The 26638-nt window shown below is 39.7% G+C and overlaps 2 protein-coding genes across 2 annotated transcripts; both read right to left on the bottom strand.

Annotated features, from left to right (window-relative positions):
- Positions 1–2937: 2937 nt before the first annotated feature.
- Positions 2938–3864, bottom strand: LOC126079621 (putative olfactory receptor 5AK3). Its single transcript, XM_049890738.1, has one exon. It carries the CDS (start codon positions 3862–3864, stop codon positions 2938–2940), a length of 927 nt encoding a protein of 308 aa, XP_049746695.1.
- Positions 3865–15715: 11851 nt separating this feature from the next.
- LOC126078740 (olfactory receptor 1013-like) lies at positions 15716–16636 on the bottom strand. Its single transcript, XM_049889478.1, has one exon. It carries the CDS (start codon positions 16634–16636, stop codon positions 15716–15718), a length of 921 nt encoding a protein of 306 aa, XP_049745435.1.
- Between the last annotated feature and the right edge of the window lie 10002 nt (positions 16637–26638).

Raw genomic sequence — 26638 nt, 5'->3', positions numbered from 1 at the left:
GATATCAGTGAGGTTTACTGCCAACAGATCTTAAACAATTCCCTCTGTGTTTTCTGTTATCCCTCTCTGTTCTGGAATTCCAATCACACGGAAGTTATTCTTCTTGATAGAGTCCCACATGATTCATAGGGTTTCTTCGTTTTTTAAAATTCTTTTATCTGATTTTTCTTCAAATATACTGGTGCCGATTGCCTTATCCTCCATCTCCCCAATTCTGAATTCCAATTCTTCAATTCTGCTCCTCCGACTTCTTATTGAGTTGTCTAGGTCTGTAGTTTTATTGTTAAGCTTTTGAATTTCTGAATGCTGTCTCTCTATGGATTCTTGCAACTTATTATTAAATTTTTCATTATGTTCTTGAATAGTATTTTTAATTTCTTCAACTGCTTTATCTGTGTGCTCCTTGGCTTTTTCTGTACATTTCCTTATTTCATTTCTGGTGTCGTCCCTGATGTCTTGATGTGTTCTGTACATTAGTCTTTTGTATTCTACACCTGGCAGTTCCAGGAATATATCTTCATCAGGGAGAGATCTTGATTTTCTGTTTTGGGAGTTTGTAGAAGCAATCATGGCCTGCTTCTTTATGTGGTTTGATATCAACTGCTGTCTCTGAGCCACCTATGTAATTGTAATAATTTATTTAATATTTGTTTACTGAGTCTTATCTTCTTGTTTTGTTTTGTTTCAATATACCCAGATGGGCTACTAGAGTGTGCTAACTTGATTGTTGAAGACTTTGAAGCACTTATGTCCTGTTACCAGATGGTTAGAGCTGTTACCAGGTACATGAGCCTACGAGTCCATTCACTATTCTTGAATAGAATCAGCTCAGGTGTCCTGATGGTCAGTCACCTAGTGTGTGGTGTAGGCTCTCACTTACTATCTTAGGGGAGTGGTGGTGATGGTTGTATGCACTGGTTTCTGGTAGCAGTAGGGGGTTGCAGTCCGAGGAGGGCATGGTGCTGACAGCCTTCCCCCAAGTGCCAATGAGGAGGGAGCATCTCTGTTCTCTAGAGTGTTCTGGTGGGAAGGCTCTGCAGCTGTGCCTTAGGCACCCAGTGTTTCTACCAGAAGAGTGGCAGGCATCTCTATCCTCAGACCCCTTTCACGGGTGGCTAGGTGGTATGGTTGGAGCCTCAGCACTCAGTTCTCTGCTGTGGGTAGGTGAGGGCTCTGTTTAATAGAGTGGCGTCAGACCTCCAAAACCTGCCTCTCCACCACTCAGTTGAAACAGTTGCAGTCACACCTCTAACAGAATTGCCTTTGCATTGTAATAGTCACCTGATTCCATGTAGGGGTGAAATCCAAAGTCTGTGGATCTCTTATGCCTGGACTGGAGCTGCTTCTATTCTGATCTTCCAATTAGGGAAGCTAGGAAAGGATTTTTCCCCTGATTGTTAATTGCTGCTTTTCCCACACCAGAATAGGTTAGAAAAAAGCAGGGCATTTCTATCTCTGGCCAAGGGAATTTGAATGTTAATGAAGCTGGCTGGGGAAGGGAGGGGAGGGATCAGATAGATAGGAGAGAGTAGTGTGGTAAAATAGACAAAATCAGTTATCTTGTGTGGGGAGGGCTGTTTTACCTGAGATTCCAGAGGGGTGTGTAGCCTGTGTGCACTGGCTGGGTCCCCAGCTGGGATTAGCCCAGGAGGTTAGGGCTGTATCCCATGCTTGCCTTATCTCAGGAAGCCACCATCAGCCCCACTGCACTCCTGCCAAAGCACAGCACTAAGGGATGGGGCCTGAGGCACTGCACTAGCTCCACAAGTGGCTGCTGCTCCTGTACGGTCTCTTGCTCCCCTGTCACTCATGTCAATTCCTTAGTTCTGTGTTTGATGGTCACAGTTCATCGATTGTCATGTATGTAATCATTCACTTTTTTGGGGGTCTTTGTTGCAAAAGAGTTCAAGTTATTCTTTTTCTCTTCTCTTAAAATTTATGTGGGATATTGGATTTGAAAAACGTGTCTTCTTCTCTTGCCCAATTCTTGTCGTGTGTTACTTTACATCACATTTTCTGGCCAGTTCATTAGAATAGCAAGTGTTACTTTGATGTTAGACTTGTTCTTTTTTCAAGCTAGCTAGCATGGACAATTGAGAATTCAAACAGGGATTTCCCTCATCTACTCTCAATCTAAGTACCAAAGTTTCTCTGTCAATGCTTACTCTTCCTGATTCAAAGGACTCTTAGCCTCCTTTGAACTTCCCATGGAGTTTCTGTAGTTTAAAGCTACTTGTCTGAACCAAAATGATTGCTATGCCTTTTTATACATTTTAGATTCTCTATCTCTATTGAAGAGAGAAATATAAAATGTTTGCAAGAGTTCCCTTTTCCTAGGCAAGAAAGAGATTAATTCAGAATAAATGAGGTAACTAGTAACAGAAATAAATATTTCCAAATGCTAGAAAATGTCACTAAAATGAGAAAATTAGGAAAACAAAGTATTGTTTCAGTATAATATTTCTTATAACAATGAATTTATTTTATATTCAGTTTTGTGCTGTATGTTGAAGAATGTATAGAGGGTCTTATTTTAGACAGCTTAGGGAACTGGTTTATAGAAATGAAAAATTATGAACTTTGTTTTTAATATCAATTATATGCAAATAAATGTTTTGCTAGTCTTTAAGAATATATTTGAAATACACTTCCAGTAATTAAATACTTTGCAAACTTTATACATGCTTGTTAATATTATGAATAATCTTGATAAATTCCTCCTTCATGTTTACTATAAAATATATTCCTCAAACTATATTCCAGGAAAAATTAGTCCCAGATGTTCTTACTGTTTCCCACATTCTAAAATATTATGTATTGTATGAGGTAGCACTAATTTAAGATGTGACCATACTTCCAATTTCAGAAACATTAAAAATTTTTAAAGCATCTATGCTGGATACTTTGTTGTGATACACTTTATAACTTGAGTCCAGTCTAGAACTTCTTTCCCACCACTTTTAGAGCTTCTTTTACTTCCTTATTTCTCAAGCTGTAGATCAGGGGGTTCAACATGGGGATTACAACACTATAAAATGTGGAGACTACTTTCATATTTTCCTCTGAATTATTAGAGTGAGGCTGTAAGTACATGTAGGAGAGGGTCCCATAGAAAATGGTGACTGCTGTCAGGTGGGAGGCACACGTGGAGAAGGCTTTCTTTCTCCCTGCAGTAGAAGACATCTTTAGGATGGCACCCAGGATATATATGTAAGAGAAGATGACGACCATCACAGTGAACGTCAAGTTAAATCCCACAAAGACAGCAAGTAGCAAGATGTTGATTTTGATACTGGAGCATGAAAGGGAGAGAATTGGGGGAGCATCACAGAAAAAGTGATTGATGATATTGGACTTGCAGAAGGACAGTGAAAATGTAAAACCTGTGTGTATGGAGGCATTTATTGAGCCTACTACATATGAACCTGCTACCAACTGGATGCAGACTCTTCGAGACATGACTATGGGATAGTGAAGTGGGTTACAGATGGCTACATACCGGTCCACTGCCATAGTAGCCAGGAGGTAACAGTCAGCAGTCACAAATGCTGCATAAATCAATAATTGTATTATACATCCCACAAAAGATATTGACTTATTTTCAACTATGAAGTTTTGTAGCATCTTGGGAGTAATGGCAGAGGTGTAACAGATATCAACAAAAGCCAAATGTTGTAGAAAAAAGTACATGGGTGTTTGAAGTCTGGAATCTGTCTGGATGAGTAGGATCATTCCAATATTACCCGTCATAGAGGTCATATAGATCACTAGAAATACAATAAAGAGAACATACCGAAACTTGTGTTGGCCACCAAATCCGAGAAGAAAGAATTCGGTCATTTCTGTGTCATTTCCTTGTGTCATGGCTACCAAAAGTGTAGGAAGGACGAATAGAAGGACCAAGAAAAGAAGAGAAATCTTTGTGATGTCTTGAAATATTTTAAAAGAAAAAAAAAAAGCTCTTGTGTTTCAGGTTACCTTTTTGACTTGGATTTTCATGACAAACACTCTCAGTAGTGTTTATTGATTCTCATGTTTTTTCCTATATTCTTGGTAAAATACCACCACATAAGCAGTGGTGCTTGAGCAATGAAGATTGTCATAGAAGGTGATTTCTAATATTTGTGGTTCTAAGAAACATAGATTGACACACTTTTCCATTGTATCAAACAAGTATCCATAGTTGCATAAAGCAATATTCAAAGATGATTACGTACCTAAGGCATTATAATTTCAATCACTGTCCATGCTCTTGAAAAATAAAAATGAAATATATTTTTTAAAGTTTAGGGTAATAAATGAATTTTTGTAATCAATCAATCAATATAAGGCAAAAATAATCAATAACAGAGAATAATATAAAAAACAAAATATACATAGAAACCACATGAGATTGCATAAATAAATGTAGTAAAAAAAAATAAATATAAGTGGACTAAATGCTATTAAAATTCAGAGATTGTCAAACTGGATTTTAAAAAATAAGAAAGAAGCCATTTGATATAATCAAAAATAATTGGAAACCATATGAATGACTAATGTTTAAACAAATTATAGTATATAAACGAGTAGAACATTGTGTGGCAGTGAAAATGAGTTCCCTAGAGCTTCATTTATCAACCCAAATCTTAAAATCATCATCTTGAAGAAAAGATATTATTGACTACTTATAGTACAATGTAATATTGGGGCTTCAGTGATATTGATGAAAGTTTATGCTGTACTTATTTGGCAGTTATTCTACCAGGCACTCTTTGGAAATGGTACAAGGCAGTTCTACTCTGACCTTTAGGGTTGGCATGGGTTGGAATCAAGTCTACAGCAACAGGTTTGTTTTTTTTGGTTTCATGTTCGTTGAAAGAATCCCTGGTGGCCCAATTGTTAAGAGTTCGGCTGCTAACCAAAAGGTCTGTGGTTTGAACTCACTACCCATTCAGCAGCAGAAAAGACTTGTTGATCTGGTCACCGAAAAATTACACCCTAGGAAACCCTACAGGGTGTTTCTACTCTGTCATATAGGGTACTATGAGTGAGAATCGATTTGATGATGTACAACAATAAGGTGTTCATTGTATATTCTGTACACTTTTTGTAACTGTTAGATATTTCTTGAATGTATTTTAGTCCCTTAAATTGCTTTTAAAGCACAGTTTACAGATTTACTAAGTCTCAGCAAGTTAAAATGCTGCCAGTTTTAACTCTAGCACTGAAACAAATTTGGTTGTTTGATTTTAAAATGCTAGACTGGTATTCATTCCTCAGGATATAGAGCTGCAGCAGTTCAATAAACAAAAGGAGCCAATAGGACTGATTTCTTCTTAAGGCTGAAGAGGGAGTTAGTCCACTGAAGTAGTTCCTGAAATGTTTTTTATCACAGTAATGAAACAAACGTGCATACCCCAAGGAGTCCATGTTGAAGGAGTGCGCTCATCTGTATCTATGAGCTCAGGTGCTTTGGACAATGAAAATGGTTCCAAAATTCAACAAAGCTCAAAATAATGAAGCAGTTTTATTAAGTTAAAGCCACACTTGTTTTACAAGACATTAGAGAAATAAAGTATCACCACTCTTAGGGTCAAAAAATGTCAATTCAGTTGAAAAAACATAGTGTGTGTTGAAGTTTATATGCAGAGACTTAGAGTCCATGCTGTTATGTTACATCCACAGTACTAAAGATATTTAGGTCAATTGTGCTAAAAAGTCAGAGTTAATAGTGTCCAAAGGGAGATGCAATCTGATGTTGGTTCCGGGAAAGGACTTGTCTGGTTAGGGGTTATAGACCTTTCCTGAAATAAGTGGCTGCACATTTGGGTTTAGAAATACGGTTGAGTTTGTACCAGCTGGAGATGGGCACTGCCAGGGAAACAACTCCAAGCAGAGAAAACAACTTGAGCAAGAGTACAACAAAGGGTGAGAGGCAAAAGAGACTCGCATTTATATACAGTTAAGCCTGTGTTGCTCTCATTAGCAGCAGTTTCTACATTAAATCACAATTGACTTTTTCTATACCCCTTGCAAAGGAGAAATCTTGAATCCTTTGACCAAAGTAATGGCTGTACTAATCCAGATTCCTGCTATAGTCAGCAAAATTAAATTGAGATTTTTAACAACATACACCTTTGAGCCTTTTTTCTGGTCAGCAACCACGGATAATTAGGGAGATGTTTTCTCTGTGGTCAAGCTAGGGAATGTTGATAAACTCCTTCCCAAGGTCTGCCAAAACATTTTCTACCATATGGCCTTAAGAAATCTTTCTTCTAAGAAAATGTTCTACATTCTGCTTTGGTGAGTGGCCAAAGTGGGGTCTTAAAAGCTTGTGAACGGCCATCTAAGATACTCCACTGGTCCCATTCTATCTGTAGCAAGGGAGAATGAAGAAAACCAAAGACACAAGGGAAAGGTTAGTCCAAAGGACTAATGGACCACAACTACCACAGCCTCCACCAGATTGAGTCCATCACTGACTGCTCTGACAGGGATCACAATAAAGGGTCCCAGACAGAGTTGGGGAAAAATGTAGAACAAAATTCAAACTCAGAAAGAAAGACAAGACTTACTGGCCTGAGAGAGACTGGAAAAACCTTGAGAGTATGGCCCCAGATACCTTTTTAACTCGTACTGAAATCACTCCTGAGGTTCACCTTTCAGCCAAAGATTAGACAGACCCACAAAACAAACAATAATACAGGTAGCTCAACTATGAGACCAAATGGGCACACCAGCCCAGGGGCAAAGATGAGAAGGCAGGACGAGACAGGAAACCTGGAGGAATGGAAATGGGAAACCCAAGGTCAAGCAGCATATAGTGTTGACATGTCTCAGGGTTGGCAGCCAATGTCACAAAACAATATGTATATTAATTGTTTAATGAGAAACCAATTTGCTCCATAAGCCTTTATCTAAAGCACAATTTAAAAAAAGAAAGAGAAAGAAATCAAATGACATATTGCATTAGGCAAAGCTGCTGCCAATATAAGTAAATAAATAAGAAGCCTTTCTTCCATGACAAAGATGCAGAAACAATGTCTCAGGGAAAAGACCTTGGCACTACTCTTATCTGAGTCTCCCTGGCAACTGCTTTCAAGAAAGGTTTCATTTGGGCAAGCTGTTCTAAGAGAAGAGTATCCTGTAATCTGCACCCTTCCCACAGCATACCCTTGCAAAACCATGCTATAGCCAATCTAAGGGGAACACACATTGTCTTAGTCATCTAATGCTGCCATAATAGAAACACCACAAGTGGGTGGCTTTAGAAAAGAGAAATTTATTTTCTCAGAGTCTGGTAGGTTACAAGTCCAAATTCAGGACGTCAGCTCCAAGGGAGTCTTTCTCTCTCTGTTGGCTCTGGAGGAAGGCCCTTATCCTTAATCTTCCTCTGGTCGAGGAGCTTCTCAGGCACCGGGACCCTGTGTCCAAAGGACGTGCTGTTTTCCTGGTGCTGCTTTCTTGGTGGTCTGATGTTCTCAACTCTCTACTTGCTTCCCTTTCCTTTTATCTCTTGAGAGATAAAATGTGGCACAGGCCAAAACCTAAGGAAACTCCCTTTACCTTGGATCAGGGAAGTGACCTGAGTAAGGGTGGTGTTATAATCCCACCCCAATCCTTTTAACATAAAATTACAATCACAAAATGGAAGACAACCATATATGGCCTAACCAAGTTGATACACAGATTTTTGGGGGGACATAATTCAATCCGTGACATTCCACCCTTTGGCCTCCCCAAAATCACATTCTTGCAACCTGCAAAATATATTCACCCCATCATACTATAGTAAAAGTCTTAACTCTCAGTCTAAAATTTAAAAATTCTTCATCTGCGAAATTTAGAATACAAGGTATTTGCTTCTAAAGGTCCAGTGGCACAAAAGGCATAAGTTAGACATTTCCATTACAAATGGGAGAAACTGTAGGAAAAGAAGGGATAACAGGCACCAAGCAAGTCAGCAGAACACATTACATTAGCCTTGAAAGCTTTGAAAAAAACCCTTTGTTCTCTGAGATAATTTATACAATGGCCCTGCCCTCTAGACTCTAAGTATGGGCCACACTCCAGATTCTGAGTGGAGGCCTATCGGCCCTGGGCTTCAGCTCAGCCTTCCAGGCCCACTGGGCCAGCAACTCTGTCCCCTTGGATTTAGGCGCATCATTCTCTTAGTCTATTTGAGTGGCAATTCTACCCTTAGAAACACCAGAGCCCATGGCTCCACCCTTTGAAGCGCCTGAGGTCACGGCTATACCTTTTGAGAATGAGGCAGCTCAGCTTCTTGTGTTCCTTGTCTCTTCAGGTTTTGCTTCCTGGTTTTTTGGCTTCTCAGGTCCTTGGGCCTCATGCCCAGATCTGCCCTGCTGGTGCAAGTGTTTCAAAGTTCAGTAGCTCTACCGATAAGTGCCCAGTGGCACCCCATTCTGCCAGAAAACCTCCGGTACACAGGAACTCAGCTCTTTTGCTCTGTGTGTCGGCTCCAATGCTGTCTTGCACTGGTCTCCTGGTTTTGCTGCTGCTGGTTTGCTGCCGTTGCCTCTTCTCTGTTGCTGCCAGTTCTCTCTTGCATTTGTTCTCTGTTGCTCTTCACAACTCTATTCCATATTTTAGGCATCTGTTAGAGAAGCACCCCACTCTCTGTACCAAATTCTGTCTTCATCATCTAGTGCTGCCATAACAGAAATACCACATGTGTATGGCTTTAATGAAGATAAATTTATTTTCTCACGGTCTGGTAGGTTACAGGTCTAAATTCAGGGTGTTGTCTCCAGAGGAAATCTCTCTCTGTTGGCTCTGGAAGAAGGTCCTTTTCCTCAATCTTTCCCTGTTTGAGGAGCTTCTCAGGTGTAGGGATCCCTGCCCGAAGAACTCACTCTGCTCCTGGTGCTGCTTTCTTGGTGGTATGAGGTTCCCAACTCTCTGCTTGCTTCCTTTTCCTTTTATCTCTTGAACCCATACCCCAGGGAAATTCCCTTTACCTTGGAACAGGAGGTGGTCTCAGTAAGGGTGGTGTTACAGTCCCACCCTAGTCCACTTGCAATTAAATCACATTCACAAAATGGAAGACAACCATACATGGCCTAACCAAGTTGATACACAGATTTTTGTGGGGACATAATTCAATCCATGACACACATGTACTCCAAACCAATCCCCTCCTAACAACCCGCCCCCCTCCCCCAGTAAAACTACCTTATGTTGATCTATGTTTGTAACCTCTAATCAAACGACGTAACTTAGGTTCTTTATTTTAACTCCATAAATGTGTCCATTGTTCCTCCATTTTATACTGATTTGGTTTCACTCTGGTGGACCTGTGGCTCCCCATTCGAATATACTCTTGAATGCTTAGTAAATGCTCTATATTTTAAATGATTTAACATCTGGAGATGTTTCTTTGTGAAACCCTTTCAGGGATATTCTTAATTAAAGGAAACTTTGGGTCTAGACTGACTTCTCTGTTTCCAAGAGTATTAGCTGGTAACTAAGGCAAATTATTTCACTCAAAAGACTTTTATTGAGCATGGACACCACCCAACGCTTTGTTTTAGGTGCTGAAGGCCAGAAGTACTTCCCACTCACCCCTGCAGCAGATTCTGCTACTCTGTATCCACTTCTAATTTTCCGAAAGCAAAATGCTACAAAGAGGCAAAGATCAAATACCTGGTGTATTTCTCTGATATTTAGACTTGGATTTTTCTCCCAGACATTACAGGCCTTGTGTCTGCTTAGGGAAAAAATACAAGAGCTACTTCTTTTAAATAATATTTATGTTAGAATATCCCTTTCTATACCTCCTGCAGGTTGATGGCTCCCAAGGTGATATTTTTGTACTTACTACAAATAAAGATTTAGTTCTTGAGGGCTGTGGGAATAGGAGTTGATCTCATGAGGATCTCAGACTCCAGGGGCTGAGTTGAATATAGAGCTGAGAATCCCATGTGAGGCCATGCTATTATTATTTTTTAATCCCATGTGTCTGGATCTTAGGCACTCTGCATCTTGTTTACCTCTACGATCTTAGGGACCATATGCCCCAGCCTGGCGCTGGTCTTGGATTCTGGAAACCTGGTTTTGAATCCTGGACCTTCCACTTTCTCTAGACCCAAATCTCCTTGTCTGTAACATTGGGCTAATGGCACTAGACATCGCTGCCTCAGTGGTGTTGAAACAGCAAATGTGGGAATACATGTGTACATACCTGTAGAACTGGAAAGGAATTTGACAGGAAATAATATCATTGGCAGAAGTCTTCCCAAAATCTGGGTGCCCCTCTTTCACTACTGCTGTTGCTATCATTGGCACATACCTCAAGGACTCTCTGGGTCTGACATGGTCAGGAATTACAAAGCAAGCTCTGTACTTAACAACAGCAAAGACTTACTTTTCTAACTTGGATAACTCCAGATAGAGATAGCTGCCATGAGTTGACTGTAGCTCATGAGGACCTCTTGTACATCAAAATGAGATGTTGCCTGGTCCCGCGTATTCCTCAAGATCGCTGGCATGTTCGAGTCCATCATAGTAGCTACTGTGCCATTCCGTCTCACCTAGGGCCTCTCTCACCTTGCTAGCCTCCATTCACCAGTGATTGATACCTCCTGACGATTTGTCCAAATCAAGAAAGACAATATTCTGTTATGACCCATAAGATTTTCATTGGCTATTTTTTAGAAGTAGATTGCCAGACCTTTCTTCCTTGTCTGTATTAGTCTGGAAGCCCTGCTGAAACCTGTGCACCATGGGTGACACTGCTAGTATTTGAAATACAAGTGACAGAGGTGGTGCATCACAGGAACGTGCAAGCCAATTCACGCTTTGGTTTCTTGACCCTTTGGTGGACATTAGTGGAAAGAAGTCCACAGGCATTACCCTGGAGTTCCAGACCATCAGTTCAGAAGGCTCTCTATGATCCTTCTTGAACACAACCGCCAAGTGATTCTAAAGATTGAAATCCTTTGTCTCCTAGACAGTAAGTAGTCTGGTAGGGAGTCTGACCGAATATAAAAAAGTTGTCATGAATTCATCATTTATTGCCTTCTCTTTTTATATTTGGTGATTCCCCAGTGGTTAGCATGAAGTATAAAATGGCTATTTTCCTTGATTTTCTTAGTAGGAGGATGGGCAAACTGTTTTGGGGGATAGGGTTTAAAGTATGAATTCCCAGAGTCCTTCTGCTGGGGTCCAAATCCTGAGTCCAGTATTTATTAACTGAGTAAACATGGGCAAGTTACTGAGCCTCTTCAACATTTCAGACTTCAGGTTTCCTGGGTTTAAGGATTATATCATTCATTCGTTTATTTAATCAATGTTCATTGTTGTTGTTGTTGCTGTTGTTAGGTACCCTCCAGTTGGTTCTGACTCATAGCGACCCTTCATACAACAGAACGGAACACTGCCCAGACCTGTGCCATCCTCACAATTGTTGTTACAGTTTAGCCCATTGTTGCAGCCACTATGTTCATCCATCTCATTGAGGATCTTCCTCTTTTTCTCTGACCCTCTGTTTTACCAAGCATGATGTCCTTCTCCTTTGAATAATGGATATATCAAACTTTGCATGTTTAAAACTGATTTCCTACTCTACATCTCCAAAATTTGGTCTACTAGTTCATTCATTCTCCGTATCAGTTAATGAAATCCACTATTCCAGTTCCCCAAGGCAAAAATTTGTAGTTACCCTACTCTCTTTCTCTCTTACCTCTGTCCTCGTGACGTCACTGGACCAACAATCTAATTTGTTGTTTAAACAAATTAAATTTATTGAGGGAATGAACCACTGGAAAGCATGTGTTCAGTTTGGGCTGTAAGGGTACGCTCTGCCTTAAGGGCAAAACAAAGAGATATTTGACAAGCAGAGTGGCTACTGCTAACAACTTCACGTCAAAGTAATGGCAGGAAAGGAGGTGAGATTTACCAGGATGGCAGTTAACTGTGAAACTTTCTTTATGTCAGCTTCTAGTTTAACACAAATCTCTCATACTTCATACATTTTAACTAAGGCAATATTTCTTAAATGAAAAGTATAAGCAATTTCAACATGAAAGCTTAGTGATATAGAACTTAGTGATATAATTGCAGCTGGGCCAACTTAATTTAAATCTTTGGACACAGAAGTGACCATTAGTTACTCAAAACCAAAAACCAAACCCCTTGCCCTCGAGTTGATTCTGACTCAGAGGGGCCTTAAACATTCCCAAGGAGTGGCTGGTGGATTTAGAACTGCTGTCGTTTTGGTTAGCAGCCTAGCTCTTAACCACTGTGCCATCAGGGATCTGGCCATTCGTTAACCAACTACCTCCATAGAGGTTCCAGGGAGCAGCTGGTGGATTCAAGCTGCCAACCTTTTGATTAGCTGCATGAGTTCTTAGCCATGGTGCCACCAGGAGAACTTCTTTAAGATCAGTAAAAACAACATGTTTACCTATAGACTAATTTATTTTAATAACTCAATGAAGCTTTTTCTAAAGCCATGTAAGGGAAAGCTCTTAGCATAACAAACGCCACAACTGAGCTTTGTTTTTCAAAGGACAACTTTAACAGAAGCCTAATGGTTATCAGGAGTGTAGAAGTAAAGCCCTCAGTTTAATTTCTGAATGGAGTGCTTAGTTTTAGTTCTGAAATCTCCCCCATTTAGATCTATAGGCACCTCAGTATTTAACAGTTTCTCAACACACCTCGTCTTCAGTCTTCCAGGAGATTCTGACTCAGTGGTTAAGAGCACAACTGCGAACCATAAAGGTCAGCAGTTCGAAACCCACTCCTTGGAAACCCTATAGAGCAGTTCTACTCTGTCATATAGGGTCACTGTGAGTCAGAATCACCTCCATGGCAACAGTTTTTTTTTTTTTGTTTGTTCGTTTTAAAACTTCAAAATGTATTCTGAATCTGACCACTTGTCACCACCCTCCACTGCTACCATCCTGGTCCAAACCACCACCATCTTTTCCCAAGAGTATTGCCACAGCCTCCTAACTGGTCTATACTCTTGTCCCCTACAGCCTATTCTCAGTACAGCAACCAGCATGAGCCTTTAAAAAAAGAAAATAAAGTCAAGTGATGTCACTTCTGTACTTAATACCCTTTATGGTTCCCAGTTTATTTGCAGTTAAAGTCTAATCTGTACAATAGTCTGAAGGTCCTCCATGAGCCGGCCTTTCATTATCCATGCATTCTCATCTCCTCACTCACACCCCCTGGCTTACTCTGCTCTGAGTCTGTTGGCTCTCTCACTCTTTCTCAAACATGCATGCCAGGCATGGCCCAGCATTAGAGATTTTAAGCTGTCTATCTCCTCTGCCTGGAACACTATTCCCCCATAGATTTGCATGGCTCACCCCCTGATCTCCTTCAAGTCCCTTTCAAATGTCATTTGCATACTAAGGTCCACCCTAATCACACTATTTAAAATTCCATTCCTCCCCTACCCCTGCACTCTACTTCCTTCCTCCGCTACTCAGATTCTCCGCCATACCTGTTGTCGTCCTCCAGCTCTTGCTCATTAAAAATGTATCTATCCTGTTTTTCAGTCACCAGAATTCAACATCCTCAATGGTTGAAAGAAGGGTCAGTTTTGTTTACTGCTATTTCCCCAGAAAAAGAGCAGTGCCTAGTAACTAATTAAACACACACACACACACACACACACACACCACACACACACACGCCATGGAGTTGATTCTGACTCACGGTGACCCAAGTGTGCAGAGTAGAAACTGTGCTCCATATGGTTTTGAGTGGCTGATTATTTATAAGTAGATCCTTAGGCTTTTCTTCTGAGGCCTCTCTGAATAGACTCAAACTGTCAACTTTTTGGTTAGCAGCCAAGCATGTTAATCTTTGCACCAGCCAATGACTCCCTCGAGTAATTATCAGACTAACTGCCAATTCTAGATGGGATCAGATAGATCTTGAAATACAATTTAGAAGGGAACATAAGTGTGTGTGTGTGCACATAGGAGTTTGGCACACAGTGATCCTTTGAAGACCTGCCCAGACTCTGCAACCCCATTCCAATTGCAGCTGAGGTCACAGAGAGGCCAAACCACTTAGCTGGCCCTGACCCCAGGTGCTTACCCTTTGTTGGCAAGGTTGATTCCTGGAAATGACACACAGTCCCCTCTCTGGTGCTTTGACCTTCCTTAGTTAGAGGGGATATATGCATTTCCTCAGCCTTCCTTTGGGACTTCTTCCACATAGCAGCCCAGAAATACTTACCTCAGTCCCCAAAGACTCAGTTAGATCTCACTTGGAGTTTAGGGAGGACCTGTTAATTAGAATAGGATGAAATGAGGAATATTCTACTAAAAACTAAAAGTTAACTTATTTCTTTTGGATTTGAAACAGCATATAAACACTAAATGTGTCTGATAATAGAAATTCTCCAAATTTTACTCATTAGATTTTCTAGAATGTATCACATGGTCCATAATTGTGTCCTTGTTCCCTCTGTCCAGGCTACTCTTCCTTGTCTTGTCCTTCAGCAAATTACTATCCATTCTTGGAAACCAACAATAGGGCCTTTTTATGATGTAAAAATCTTACGTCTTATATGTAAAAATACTACTACAATTAAGAAAAGTGTGCATCACAAGGAAACAGTCTCTATTATTTAATTATAAATTCACCATACATAAAACTGAACAAGCAAACGAATACATATGTTTATATAACTTAATGGTTATTAGGAGCCCTGGTGATGCACTGTTCAAAGTGCCCAACTGCTAAGCTGAAGGCCAGCAGTTCCAACCCACCACCCTCTTCTCAGGATAAAGATGGGCAGTCTGCTACCTTAAACAGTTACACCCTTGGGAACCCAATGGGGGGGGGGGTTCTACTTTGTCATATAGGGACAGTTTGAGTCAGAATTGACTTGGAGACAATGGATTTGGTTTGATTTTGGGTTAATGGTTATAAATCACTACCTCCAATGGAGATTTTCACTCTAAGTATTCCTTTAGATTTAACATTTTTTAGAATCTCTCTATTTCTGTCTTTTTTTTCTCTCTGTATATCCATCTCCATTTCCGCCTCTTTCATAGAGCTTCTATAACTTAGCTCTTGATTCTTTGATTGTTGGAGGAAAAAAAATTATTTTCCTGAAAGCTCACAGTGACTCTAACTAAAAGTGTTCGACACCTACCATCATTATGTCATGGTAAATCAAGAATCAGAATCAAACTTGTTTCTAGGGCCTTTTTACAGTAGCCATTTTTCTTGCTACTTCCTATCTCACTCTCTCACAACAAGTACGATAAGGACCTTTGGAGCTGGGACTTGTGGATTTACATTCCTCCTCTCAGCCGTGGACTACAGGATTTGAAGCAAGACATTCAATCCATTTAATCTGGACAATGGTTCTATAACCAGCTGTATTATTCCTATTTATAGATTAAAATATTACACTCAGGCAACTTATGAACTTTCAAGTGGAATTAAAAATCAGCTTTTCTTTTAACCATCTAAGAATCCCAGCAGTTTAATGTATTCTGTCCCAAGCTAGCAGACAGCAGTTTTTCCAAAAGCCCCAGCCTCATTTATCTTAAAAATACATTGAAATACATTAGTACATGACTTAAAAAAGTCAAAAAGCAAAGTGGTGTTGCTACGTTACTCGATTATTTTTGTTTGCTTCTTTTTGCAAAACTTTGATTTCTAAGAGTACAGGCTCATAACAACGAAATGGAGATAATCTGTTAAGAAATAGCCATTGCTTATGAAATATTTCCACTTAAGAAAACTTTGCTCTGTCTAACATTTTCTTCAGGGCATCTTTGACATCTTTATTCCTTAAGCTATAGATCAAGGGGTTCAACACTGGAAACACCACAGTACAGAGCACTGACACTAATTTATCCCATTCAAGAGCATAGCTAGTGCTTGGCCTGCAGTAAATCAAGAGAATGGAGCCATAGTACAAGGTGACTGCTGTCAGGTGAGAGCCACAAATGGAGAAGGCCTTGAGGCAGCCTTGGGTGGAACGAATCTTCAAGACAGAGGCAATGATGAAGAGGTAGGAGGCAAGGATGACTACAGTGGGAGTAATGACGTTGGTGGCAAGTATGAAATATAGCACAGCCTGGGAACTGTCCACATCACATGCCAACTTCACAAGTGGGGGAAGATCACAGAAGAAATCATCAATGATACTGTTGCCACAGAAGTTCAGGGTAAATGTTTCACTGGTGATGATGATTGAGCTAATAAAGCCACCAAGGTATGAAGCTGCAACAAGACTGGTACATAACCTTGGGGACATAGCTTGGGAATAAAGCAGGGGATTGGAAATGGCCACATAGCGGTCATAAGCCATGGCAGACAAGTAACACTCACTGTATCCCAGCCCAGCAGAGAAGAGGAACTGAGCCAGACAAGCCAGCAAAGAGATGCTTTTGTCCTCAGAGATGCAGGTCACTGGGATCTTCTGGTTATAGATCCAGAGATCCAGGAATGACAGGTTCCCAATGAAGAAATACATGGGTGTGTGGATCCGTGAATCAGCACAGATCAGAGAAATCAGGGTGATGTTTCCTAAGAGACTGATGACATAAATGACCAGGAAGATGAAAAAGAGCCCTCTCTGTAACCTCGAGCTGACTGTGAACCCTAAAATTATGAGCTCCTTCACTTCGGTGAAGTTTTTCTCTTCCATTGATTTTGGGCTTCAATCATTCCTTTCTGCGAGAGAATTAATGAATAGGTCATGAATTAAAATATTATAACCTCCGCTGTCTCATAATTTGTCACTTTAGATAATAAAAAAATCCAAGTGATGCACATACATTGTTGTTTGTGAGATGCATTCCTGGTGACCTGGGTGTTACTCCTTTTGGCATTACTGGGAAACCCATTCCATGCTGTGGTCTTAAGAGCTCAGTTATCATGCATCTAACATGGTGTGTATCACCTTATGTTTTTAATCTAACTTTTTTTTCTTTTGAGGACAGAGTGATTTGAAGAACTTTTTCTTTTGGCTCCTCTTATTGATTTTTCAGTTCATCTCAAAGATTAATGCACCTGGGTATTTAGTTTGGTACCTTAATCAGACACTTCTTTAATCATATATTAATGATGAATGTACACCATTATCCCAAAGGGGTATGTAATTGCACTCCCTCTCTCAGGGAGCTTCTATGCCAGGAACTGCATATAATAGAAAGTGAGGCATTTTGAAGTTACGAAAATACTGACCCATTTTAAATTTTCTACACATTTACCTACTCTGAAGACAAATGCTGTCCCTGAATGGTAACAGTGGAGACCACAGTGTGCACCAGCTGCAGAGGCTTTGTGAGAATGAAAGCATCTCCCAAGTAGACATCACCTATACCTCTAATTCCTTGCTTCCCTAAAAGAGAAAATAAGTCCTGAAGAGAGGACATTTGGGGACACCTTAGCTTTCTTCAATTATTATAGGAAAGAAAGCCTTATTTTGTTTCATGAAGTATAATTATAATATGGTTTCATTACATTAAGAATTCTTTCTATCCTTTGTCCATATTGGAAACCCAGGTGGCCTAGTGATTAAGTGCTATGGCTGCGAACCAAAGGGTCGGCAGTTTGAATCACCAGGCGCTCCTTGGAAACTCAGTGGGGTAGTTCTACTCTGTCCTATAGGGTCTCTATGAGTCAGAATCGACTCGACAGCACTGGGTTTGGTTTTTGTCCATATTGTGACATATTGTCCTTCTCTCCCAGATTAATGAAACACAATGCATATTGTCAGGAATATAAACAGTCATTTCATTACAATTTCACCTGAAATCCGAATATCCCACGTTACCTTGGAATACAAAGTGCCTTCTACTCCTTCTACAAGCATCTACTTCCTAATAGTAACAATACTGAGAGAAAATATAAGCTTGAGCATTCTTTTGGGATATACTGCTGAAAGCAAAGAGAATCTTCAACTGCTATTCCAGCACCAAGTGACCAATTACAATGCTCAGATGCCTTTCTGGAAAGGTATGGGGAGAGATTATCATGAACGTAAATGTTCCAATTAACTAAAAAAAAAACTCTTCTGATTTGTTTCATTTATGCATTTGAGATAAAAACAAAACAAAAAGGACTAAGCTAACAGACTAGTCTGCAGACAGTAGATGCTCAAGAATTATCTACAGTTCACACTAATTTTAAAATAACTAGGGTTGCCTCAGTCAGAGTCAATTCAATGGCAATGGGTTTGTTTTGTTTTATTTGGTTTATAATGGTAATGGGAATACCATAGAATTTGGGTCCTGAAACATGTTGAATACTGCTTAATAAAACTGACTCATTTTACATACAATGAAATTGAGAGACAGAAAACGTAATTGTTCACCGGAAGTCATATCATAAGTGTAAATTTTATCTCTATATCAGACCATGAGTATATTTAATCAGAACAAATTAGGCAGGTGGAATGAGTAGAGCCAGACAGTACAGGGACTGTGTAGTCTATGTTAGAGATTTTAGAAGATAGCTTAAATTCAGTGGAGCACCATTGAATCATTTTAATCAGATGCACAATTTGGCCAAATAAAATTTAGTTTAAAAAAACGAATTCTCTTTATAATGTGAATAAACAAAAGTGTGAAGATAGAGAGAGCAGTTCAGTCAGGTGACTAACACAGCAGCCTAAGAGAGTGCTGATAGCAGTTGGATTGAGTTAATAGCAATGGATTTGGTGGGAAATAGATGAATCTGAGATATTTGGAAAGTAATACATACAGGAGTTTGTGATAACTTTGAATCCCCATTACCACCGAAATTTTCTTGGCTGCTAAATCAGTCCCTCTTCTTTTGTCTCAGCGAAATGGTTTTACCCAGAGAAAAATAAAATAAAAGGAATAAACATTTCAATGACTTTGTCCAAGGCAGTTGACTTGCAAGGGATGCCAGTGTCTACTAAGTCCCAACCCCAACACCCCTCTTTGCTTCCAGGCACAAAGGAGAGTTAGATTCAATCATAGCCCAGATGAACAAAGCAGACACAATCTTTCTTCTTGTGCTACTTATAGTTTAAAACGGAAAGCAGTTGCCTAGTATGATTGTGAGAGTTGATATGACTCACTCAAGGCCATGAAGAGAGTTAACCGTAGAGCTAGTATAATTAGCTCTCCTTTGATTGTGCCTTGTTCTATGTTCTTTAGCACTTAGCCCTCCATCTTCTTTTTCACTTGAATGGCTTTCTCTGCCTTTATTAGAGCAGAGATTACTAATGTTGGGTCCTTTGATCATTAGGGAGTATACAGATAGGCTTCAAGAGGTCAAAGACGACCTCTGAAGATGTGGCATGGGAATTTTGTCAGTATGCATATGTATTCAAGAGGGCCCATAGCTTCTATTGGATTCTCAGTAGGGTTCATGGTTCAGAGCCTTTGAGCTAAAATCTTTTTATTTGCATTCCTCAAACTAAAAGCCTTCCAGAATGAGGGAGACACTTCCTGAAATGGATTTTACCAAAGGAAATGGAGTAATAAAAGGGAAACCAGATGAAATTTCCTTTATATTTGCAAAGAACTTTGATCTTGTAGACTTGGAAATAGATGTCAGCCAAACATTAAAACCGTTTCTTATTTTATTATTCTGAAAATAAATAAAAGAGGAAGAAAATTAGATTTAAATAGTGTGAAACACTGTCAAGGAAAGGGAATAGGTAAGACTATACTGATATATCATTGTAAACTTTGTCAGAAAAAAAAGAGACCAACAAATAGTGATATATCATTGTAAACTTTGTCAGAGAAAAAAAAAAAAGGGAAGACCTTTCTAAATGAAGGATTACTGGTTTTACATGAATTTCAGTAAGAGTGACTATAACTCATGTGTGAAATAACAGCAACAACGTACACAAAAATTCTGTGACAATGATTTATTCTTTCATTTATAATTAAAAAAAAAATGTTCTTTTCCTCAGGGAGCTTACCCTCTACTGAGTGGCATAAACAGGCTAGATGCTCACCAAGACCATCTACTCTTTCTGAGCACTCAGGAAGACTACATTTCCCAGAATGCTTTGTACTTAAGCTAAAGCCTTGTGACTACGTCTGGCCAGTGGGATAGGGAGAAAAGTGAGCAACACCATTTCTGTTTCTGGCCATAAAATTCTATAATCATCTATCTTCTTCTGCCAAACTATGGTGTAAATGTATGGGATCTGGGCACATCAGAAATTAGAAGGAAACTGATCTTGAAGTCACTGTTTAGAGGAAATATGAAACTTCTCAAGAACTTGAATTGTAACATAGTCTATCCCAACAAAGGAGTTTTGGTCATTCATTCAAAATCAAACATATATATATATGTATGTGTATGTGTGCACACAGGTGTGTGTGTGTATCCTCCACACACCACACAACTAGGATTGCCACTGGTTAAAAAACAAACCAAACAAAAACGTAGTCCCTATCCTCAAAGAGAAGGGGCCCTTGGTAGTACAGTGGTTAAGTGCTCACCTACTAACGGAAAGGTAGGTGGTTTGAACTAACCAGTTGCTGCGTGGTAGAAAGGTGTGACACTTTGCTTCTGTGACTATTACAGACTTGAAAACACTATGAGGCAGCTCTACTCTGTCTTATAGGGTTGCTATGAGTTGGAATTGACTGGACAGCAATGAGTACCCTCAAGATGGTTCAGTGATAGAATTGTCACCTTCAATGCTGGTCACCCAGATTCATTGCCCACCGGCGCGCCTCAGGCACAACCACCATCCATCTGTCAGTTGAAGCTTGCGTGTTGCTGTGATACTGAATGAGATTCAGTGGAGTTTCTAGGCTATGACAAACTAGGAAGAAAAGCCAATCAATGGACTCCTGAAAATCAGCCAACGAAAACCATATGGATCATAGCTGTTCCATGTCCTTTTATGCACAGAGTTGCCATGATTAGGGGGCCAACTAGATGGCAGCTAACAGCAACAACCTCAGGAAGACAAACTAGTGGTAAAATATTGTAATTGCAAGGAAGCTTTTATAGTATAATTTTTTTTTTTTTTAGACAAATGTAATAAAAGCTCTGTTAAAAGGGGATTATCTCGTAGGAAGAGAGCTGAGTTTGAAGGGAGCTGAATGTGGAGTGGAAAGCTGAAGGGGCTTTCATCATTTTCTTCTATGCGTTTTCGCCATCTTGTGGTGAATTAAAGCAATGCCACGTGTTTAGTGTATCCAGCCATGTGCTCCATAAGCACCTCCACAAGCCAGTCTCTGCTGTTCTAAATATTTTTTATAAAGTTCACTTCCTTCAATGCATCCATGACCAAATATCCCTACTTTGTAGCACTTATGATGCCATAAAATTTATACGTATTAGAGATTGAAAATGTGTCTGTCTACTCCCTAAACTCTAAAACCTATTGCTCTTGAGTTGATTCCAACTCATAGTGACCCTATAGAACAGAGTAGAACTGCCACATGGGGTTTCCAAGGCTGTAATCTTTACGGAAACAGACTGCCACATCTTTCTCCCACGGAGAAACTGGTGGATTCGAACCACCAACCTTTCAGTTAGCAGCCAAGCAGTTAACCACTGTGCCACCAGGGCTCCTTCCCTAAACTCTAAGCCCCAAGAAAGCCATCTCTATATCTGTTTTGGATCACAGTGTACTCTAACCCTGCCCAAGCATAGTCCCCTCTATACACTTAGCACAGTACCTTAGATTTGATTCTGACTCATAACAACCCCTTTTTAACAGACTAGAATTGCACCATAGGGTATTCTTGGCTGTAATCTTTGTAGAAGAAACCCTGGTGGAGCAGTGGTTAAGTGCTACAGCTGCTAACCAAAGGGTTTGGCAGTTTGAGTCCACCAGGTGCTCCTTGGAAACTCTATGGAGCAGTTCTACTCTGTCGTATAGGGTTGCTATGAGTCTGAATTGACTGGACAGCACTGGGTTTGGTTTTTTTTTCTTTTTAATCTTTGTAGAAGCAGGTGGCCAGGTGTTTCTTCTTTGGACTCGCTGCACTGGTTCAAATTATTAAACTTTCAGTTAGCTGCAGAGTGCTTAACCATTGTACCACTAGAGCTCCTTCCTCTTACATTAAAAAAAAAGAAAAAGAAACCAAGCTTATTGCCAGTAAGTCGATTCCGACTCATAGCGAACCTATAGTACAGAGTAGAACTGCCCCATAGAGTTTCCAAACAGCGCCTGGTAGCTTTGAACTGCCGACATTTTGGTTAGCAGCCATAGCTCTTAACCACTACATTACCATGGTATCACATTAGCACTTGATAAATATTTATTAGGTTAACTGATTCAGAATAATCTCCAAGTTATTTTTTTTAAATATTGAAAAAAAAAAAAAGAAAGCACAAGTGTGTACAATATCATCCCATTTACCTGTTGTTTTTAGGTGCTGTCAACTGGGTTCCAACTCATAGAGACCCTATGTACAATAGCACGAAACATCACCAGGTCCTGCACCATCCTCACCATTGTTGCTATGCTTGAGCCCATTGTTGCAGCCAATGTGTCAATCCATCTCATTGACAGCCTTCCGCTTTTTCCCTGACCCTCCACCATACCACGCATGATGTAGTTCTCCATGTACTGATCCATATTGATAAAATATCCAAAGTATCTAAGACTAGTCTCGCCATCTTTGCTTCTAAGGAGCATTTTGGTTGTACTTCTTCCAAGACAGATTAGTTCATTTTTTTGGCAGTCCATGGTATCTTCAATGTTCTTTGCCAGCACCACAATTCAAAGATGTCAATTCTTCTTCTGTCTTACTTATTCATGATTTAGCTTTCTAATGCAAATGAGGTGATTGACAACACAATGGCTTGGGTCAGGAGCACCTTAGTCTTCAAGGTGACATCTTTGCTATTAAATACTTTCAAGAGGTCTTTTGCAGCAGACTTGCCCAATGCAAAGTGTCTTTTGATTTTTTGACTGCCGCTTCCATGGGTGTTGATTGTGGATCCAAGTAAAATTAAAACCTTGACAACTTCAAACTTTTCTCCCTTTATCATGATGTTGCTTATTGGTCCAGTTTGAGGATTTGTTGTTGTTGTTGTTGTTGAGGTATAATCTATACTGAAGGCTGTGGTCTTTGATCTTCATCAGTAAGTGCTTTAAGTCCTCTTCACTTGGAGCAAGCAAGGTTGTATCATCTGCATGATGAGGTTGTTAATGAGTTTTTCTCCGATCCTGATGCCCCATTCTTCTTCATATAGTCCAGCTTCTCAGATTGTTTGCTCAGCATACAGATTGAATAGGTATGGTGAAAGGATACAACTGGGATGCACGCCTTTCCTGACTTTAAAACACACAGTATCCCCTTGTTCTGCTCGGATGACTGCCTCTTGATAGGTGTACAGGTTCCTCATGAGCACAAATAAGTGTTCTGGAATTCCCATTCTTCGCAATGCTATCCATAATTTGTTGTGATCCGCACAGTTAAATGTCTTTGCATAGTCAATTAAACACAGGTAAATATCTTTCTGCTAGTCTCTGCTTTCAGCCATGATCCGTCTGACGTCAGCAATGATATCCCTAGTTCCACGTCCTCTTCTGAATCCAGCTTCAATTTCTGGCAGATCTCTGTTGATACACTGATGCAGTCACTTTTGAGTGATCTTCACCAAAATTTCACTTGCAGGTGATACTAACGATATTTTTCGATAATTTCCACTTTCTGTTGGATCATCTTTCTTGGGAATAGGCATAAATATGGATCTCTTCCAGTAGGTTGGCCAGGTAGCTGTCTTCCAAATTTCTTGGCATAGATGAGTGAGCATTTTCAGTGTTGCAACCATTTGTTGAAACACCTCAATTGGTATTCTGTCAATTCCTGGAGTCTTGTTTTTTGCCAATGCCTTCAGTGCATCTTGGACTTCTTCCCTCGGTATCATCAGTTCCTAATCATAGGCTACCTCCTGAAATGTTTGAACATCGAACAATTCTTTTGGCACAGTGACTCTGGTATTCCTTCCATCTTCTTTTGATGCTTTATGTGTCGTTCAATATTTTCCCCGTAGAATCCTTCAAAATTGCAACTTGAGGCTTGAAGTTTTCCTTCAGTTCTTATAGCATGTTCTTCCCTTTTGGTTTTCTAACTCTAGGGCTTTGCACATTTTCTTATAATACTTTACTCTGTCTTCCTGGGCAGCCCTTTAAAATCTTCTGTTCAGCTCTATTATGTCATCATTTCTTCCATTCCCTTTAGCTATTCTATGTTTAAGAGCAAATTTCAATATCTCTTCTGGCATCCATTTTGGTCTTTCCTTTCTTCCCTCTTTTTAATGACATTTTTTGGTTCTTCGTGTATGATGTCCATGATATAACCCCATAACTTGTCTGGTCTTAAGTCATTAGTGTTCAAATCTACCCTTGAGATGGTCTCCAAATTCAGGTGGGATATACTCAAGGTCATACTTTGGCTTCTTTGGACTTACTGTAATTTTCTTCAGCTTCAACTCGAACTTGAGTGAACAGTTGATGGTCTGTTCTGCAGTCTGCCCTCTGCCTTGTTCTGACTGATGATACTGCACCTCTCCATCATATCTTTCCACAGATTTAGTCAAGTTGATTTCTGTGTACTGTGTATTCTATCTGACAAATTCAATGCATATAGTCACCATTTACATTGTTGAGAAAAGGTAGATACAGTGAGGAAGTCGTTCATTTTGCAATATTCTGTCATGTGATCTTTTGCATCATTTCTATCACCAAGGCCGTATTTTCCGACTATCGATCCTTCTTCTTTGCTTCCAACTTTAGCATTCCAATCACCAGTAATTATCAGTTCATCTTGGTTATATGTTTGATCAATATCAGACTGGAGAAATTAGTAAAAATCTTCAATTTCTTAATCTTTGGCATTAGAAGTCAGTGGTAAATTTGAATAATAGTTGTGTTCACTGATCTTCCTTGTAAGTGTACAGATATTATCCTATCACTGACAGTGTTGTACTTCAGGATAGATCTTAAAATGTTCTTTTTGACAATGAGTACAATGCCATTCCTCTTCAAGCTTTCATTCCCAGCACAGTAGACAGTATGATTGTCCTATTCATAATGGCCAACACCAGTCCATTTCAACTCACTAATGCCTAGGATATCAAGGTTTATGCCTTCTATATCATTTTTGATGACCTTCAATTTTCCTAGATTCGTATTTCATACATTCCATGTTCCAGTTATTAATGTTTCCTCTCATTTTTAGCCCTGCCACATTAGCACATGAAGGTCCTGAAAGCTTGACTCCATCCACAGCATTAAGGTTGACTCTACCTTGAGGCAGCAGCTCTTCCCCAGTTGTATTTTCAGTGCCTTCCAACCTGGTGGGGGCATCTTCTGGCAGTATACCAGACGATGTTCCAATGCTATTCATAAGGTTTTCCTTGGTCAATTTTTTCAGAAGTGGACTGCCAGGTCCTTCTTCCTAGTCTTCCTTAGGCTGGTTGCTTTGCTGAAACCAGTCCAAAATGGATGATCCTGCTGTTATTTGAAATACTAGTGGCATAACTTCCAGCATCACAGCGACGTGCAAGCTACCACAGACTGACAAAAGTATGAGGCTAAAAAAAATACTTAGGTATAAGTCTAACAAAATCTATACAGGACTTATTTACTGAAAATTATGAAATGCTGATGAAAGAAAGCAAAGAAGATGTAAATAAATAAATAGATCTGTTCATGGATTGGAGCCGTGGTGCCACAGTGGTTAAAAGCTACAGCAGCTAACCAAAAGGTTGGCAGTTTGAATCCAACAGCCACTCCCTGAAAACCCTATGGGGCATTTCTACTCTGTGCTATAGGGTTGCTGTGACTTAGAATCAACTCAATGACAACGGGTTTGATTTTTTTTTTTTTCCCCATGGATTGGTAGTCTCAATATATTAAAATGTCAATTCTCTCCAAATTGATACACGGGTTTAACACAATTTGTATTAAAATATCGGCAATGCTTTTAGTTACAGATGATATTATCATAAAGTTAATATAAAAAGAACAGAACTATAATTTTTTAGCTATTACACTCCTGAAAAGAAGAATAAAGTGGGATACATTACCTCACCTGGCCTTGAGATACCTTAGATAGCTAAAATAATAAGGACTCTGTTATTGGTGGTGGGATAGGCATAAAGATGGAACACAATAGAGAACTAAGAAATACATCTACAAATATACAACTGCCTGATTGCTTACAAAGGTGCAAAAGGAATTAAATAGAGGAAGCATAATGTTTTTAACAAATGGTGCTGAAGCAGTTGGATATCCATAGACAAAAAAAGAACCTAGACCTAAACCTCAAAATTTTTTCAATATTAACTCCAAATGGATTATAGATTTATACGTAAAATGTAAAACTATAAACATTTCAGATGATGTATCTTTTATTTTTTTCATTTCTTTTAGGTTTTTATTGTGCATTGAGTGAAAGTTTACAAATCAAGTCAGCTTCTCATACAAAAATTTATATACGCCTTGCTATGTGCTCCATTTCCCCAGCTTCTAACCCCCTCTGCCTTCTCATCTCCCCACCAGATAGGAGATGCCAACACAGTCTCAACTGTCTACTTGATCCAAGAAGTTCACTCCTCACCAGCATCTTTTTCTATCCCATTGTCCACTCCAATCCCTGTGTGAAGAGTTGGCTTTGGGAATGGTTCCTGTCCTGGTCCAACAGAAGGTCTGGGGGCCATGACCACTGGGGTCCTTCTACCC

Source organism: Elephas maximus, chromosome 7 (genome assembly GCF_024166365.1).
Source record: "Elephas maximus indicus isolate mEleMax1 chromosome 7, mEleMax1 primary haplotype, whole genome shotgun sequence".
NCBI classification, from domain to species: Eukaryota; Metazoa; Chordata; class Mammalia; order Proboscidea; family Elephantidae; genus Elephas; species Elephas maximus.
This window is presented reverse-complemented; position numbering and strand designations above follow the sequence as displayed.